General features: G+C 46.2%; 1 protein-coding gene across 1 annotated transcript in view; it reads left to right on the plus strand.

Moving 5' to 3' along the window:
- Positions 1-3,594, plus strand: part of pax3b (paired box 3b) — a 37,623-nt gene that overhangs the window by 1,086 nt on the left and 32,943 nt on the right. The window contains exons 4-7 of the mRNA XM_037678457.1: positions 128-268; positions 614-849; positions 936-1,065; positions 1,240-1,377. Coding sequence (XP_037534385.1) covers positions 128-268; positions 614-849; positions 936-1,065; positions 1,240-1,377 — 645 coding nt within the window. The remainder of the gene's footprint in view (positions 1-127; positions 269-613; positions 850-935; positions 1,066-1,239; positions 1,378-3,594) is intronic.

The following is a 3,594-nucleotide window of genomic DNA, read 5'->3' on the forward strand; positions in this document are numbered from 1 at the left end:
GCTAATTTGGCTCCTGAAAGAGTTGTGGCCGTCCCGGGACACCGGCGCTCGGCTGCAGCTAACCCCAACCGAAGCTAGCTTCTCACGAGGACACTTAGCGACATTTTCCCTCCTGCTACGAGTCCAGCAGCTTCTCCGCGGAAGAAGGAGGAGGTTTTCACAGCTCGGTGGGGTGGTGGAGGTATGACTGCGCTGGCTGGGTCAGTGCCCAGGATGATGCGACCCACGCTGGCTCAGAACTACCCCCACAGCGGCTTCCCCCTGGAAGGTAAACTCGAAGGACGGGAGAGGTCTGGGTCTCTTCTCTTACCCCAAACCCAAGCTCTGAAACTAATGACCAATTTGACAAATATTAAAATAAACTCCTTTTTTTTTTTTTTTAATATAATAGGCCTAATATTATTTTTACCCAATATTTAGGGTTGTTTTTACAGTTTTATTATGGCAGTTCTATCAGCTGCGCCATCTTTGTTTATTAACGCAACATTAAATGTTTACATCCAGTTTAGTACATATTTATATCATTAATAAACGTACTGTTTTTAACTCATTGTCACTAGAATAATTTGGCCGTGCGTTGAGCCGTTTCTCTTCATGTCTTTGGGCCGAACAGTGTCCACCCCGCTGGGCCAGGGCCGGGTCAACCAGCTCGGGGGGGTCTTCATCAACGGCAGACCTTTGCCCAACCACATCCGACACAAGATCGTGGAGATGGCCCACCACGGGATCCGGCCGTGCGTCATCTCCCGGCAGCTCCGGGTCTCCCACGGCTGCGTGTCCAAGATCCTGTGTCGGTACCAGGAGACGGGCTCCATCAGACCCGGGGCCATCGGAGGCAGCAAACCCAAGGTACCCGCATGCACGAGCTGCTCCCGCACGTGCATCTCACCTGTTGGGGCCCAGAGACTGACACCTGGTTTGTGCTGTTTCTGAAGCAGGGGACGTCGCCGGACGTCGAGAGGAGGATAGAGGAGTACAAGCGGGAAAACCCGGGTATGTTTAGCTGGGAGGTTCGGGATAAATTACTGAAGGATGGGATATGTGACCGCAACAGCGTTCCTTCAGGTAAAACAGACAACAAATGAGACAATTAGATTTATTTCAGCTTAAGTCAAGTAAAAAAAAATGTATATTTTTGTTTTTGCTCGTTCAGTTTAAAAACACAAATCGTTCATTATAGCAGTGTTTATATACAATATTGTGCTGCTTCTAAGTTTGAACTCCTTCCAACCCTGTCAGTGAGCTCCATCAGCCGGGTCATGAGGAGTAAGTTCGGAGGGAGAGGCGATGAGGAGGAGGAGGAGATGGAGAAGAAGGAGCTGGAGGAGAACGAGCGGAGGACCAAACACAGCATTGAGGGCATCTTAGGAGACAGATGTGAGTGAACCCTTCCACTTGTTGTTTACTGAACAAACAAACAGTTTCTTGGTTAAAGTTGTTCATTGAAGTTCTTTGCTGGGATAACTGAGACCTTCTGCAGAGATCTGAGGACTCTTCACCTCAAAACGTTTTTTAAAATGAAAATTTCAAGAGAAACCTTGGAGGTGCACGTGCTGCAAAGCTGCTGGATGTGGGCATCCACCATATCTGTGCTAATGCTGCTCCCAGGGGCCCATATCGTAAATCAAGCAGCAGGTGATGGCTCTGTGCGGGAAAAGAGAGTGTGTGTGTGTGTGTGTGTGACTGCCCCTTACAGTAACTCTGCTCAGCCTGTTGGAGTGCATTTTTTATTGGTTGGACAGCAGCTCCATGAATTATTCAACCGGCGCTCCATCATCGTGTTTATTTGATTGTGTATCGTTACTTTAAACACTAAAACAGTTTATATAAGTTTTGGCAGCGTTTCACGAAAGAAAGGTAGTTTAGATGTTTTTATTTTATGAGCTGTGGTAAAGTGGTTAGAGCTGTGGCCTCACAGAAGAAGGTTGCTGGTTTGCTTCTCGGTCTTTCTGTGCCCATGGGTTTTCTTTGAGCTCTCCAGTTTCCCTATAAAAACATGTTAGATGAACTAAATTGTCCCTATAGGGGAGGGACAATACAAATGGTTGTTTGTCTCATTTGTCTTTATGTGTCCCTGTGATGGACTGGAGACAAGTCCACGGTGTCCCCCACAACTGGAGGCAGACAGAGAGGAGGCCAAATAAAATCAAGTCATGGGCTTTAATGAGCAAAACATTAAAAAAGAAAACAATATGGACTACAATAAATAAATAAATAAAATATTTATAAATAAATACTGATATAATTTTTTGGACTTATTCTTTGTCCCGTGCAGCGGCTCCTTTGATGGGACTCTTGTATTTTTTTTCCACACACTGAAAACATTTTTAGACTCACTCTTGCTGCCATGCAGTGACCGGGACAGAAAACCATCACTTCCTCTTTTAAATAAACATTTTAAACAAATATAAACTCTTCTGAATTAAATAAGGCTGATAATTGAGAGAAAAAGATTTAAAATAAACATGTTGTCTGTTTTTTGAAACATTGCCACACTTCGAGGGAACAGTCCAGGAGCAGTTTGTGTGTCTCAGCAGGGAGGACAGAGATAAAGGACTCCGCTGCAAGAGACAAAATGTCCCCCAGATGAGCTGATCAAACATTTGTTCAACGGTTTCCATCTCCGCACGCCTCGCGCGCACACCGGGGGAGGCTCGCGGATGAACTTGGGGGAGACAAAAGAGCGCGAGTCCATTTGAGGCTCACGCTGGAGCTGCACGCAGACAAAAGAAGGCCGGCTTGGAAACAGCTTTTGGCCAAAAGAAGGAGGCGACCTGCTTAAAATTCAGCCGAGTAAAAGAAGAGTCTCAGCGTTTATAAAAAAAGAGCAGAGCTCACGACGAGGCCGCAAAGAAGGATGAATTATTCAGGAGAGCAGCTTCTCACTGTTTCCCCCCAAAACACGTCTAATGTAACATTTTAACAAAACAAACAATAACAGTTCATTTTTAAAACCAAAAGATGAGAAATGAATAACTTTGGAGCCTTGTTGTGTTTTGATGCACTCCTCACTATTATTAACATCTTCAACTCAGAGGTTCTCAAACTTTTGGGTCTGTAGACAAAAAAAAACCAACTCAAAAACAATTTACTGCCATTTTAAACCCTAAATGTCATGAGAAGATATTTGTCTTTATTTGTATTGGTCCCCATAGATATCGATGTACTTTTTAAAACCATGTGACATAACTAATAATTAATTGTAATTCATTTTACGGACCCCCAAGCAACGGCTCACGGACCCCTGGTGGTCCTGGGACCCCAGTTTGAGACGCTGTGCCTGAATGATGTTCATATTGCGCCTCGTCTCGTTTAAACGATGAGGGGAGTGTATTACAGAGTACTTTCGCTGAATAGGCCCCAATGTTCTCCCTCCCGGAGGAGCCCGGCCCGGCCCTGGAGCGCAGGCTCACAATGGGGGCCCCGGGCCACCCGTCCCCTCCGAGCAGCACCGACCACTTCGCCGCCAACCCCTCCCTCCTTCTCCTACCTTACCGCTCCTCCTCCAGTTCCCTAAATCTCTTCAAGCAGATTAAATGGACTCTTTTATTTCATCCCTCTTTCATTCCCCCCCCGCACCCCCCGCAGCCTGCG

Source organism: Nematolebias whitei, chromosome 6 (assembly GCF_014905685.2).
Source record: "Nematolebias whitei isolate Nwh7 chromosome 6, NemWhi1, whole genome shotgun sequence".
Lineage (NCBI taxonomy): Eukaryota > Metazoa > Chordata > Actinopteri > Cyprinodontiformes > Rivulidae > Nematolebias > Nematolebias whitei.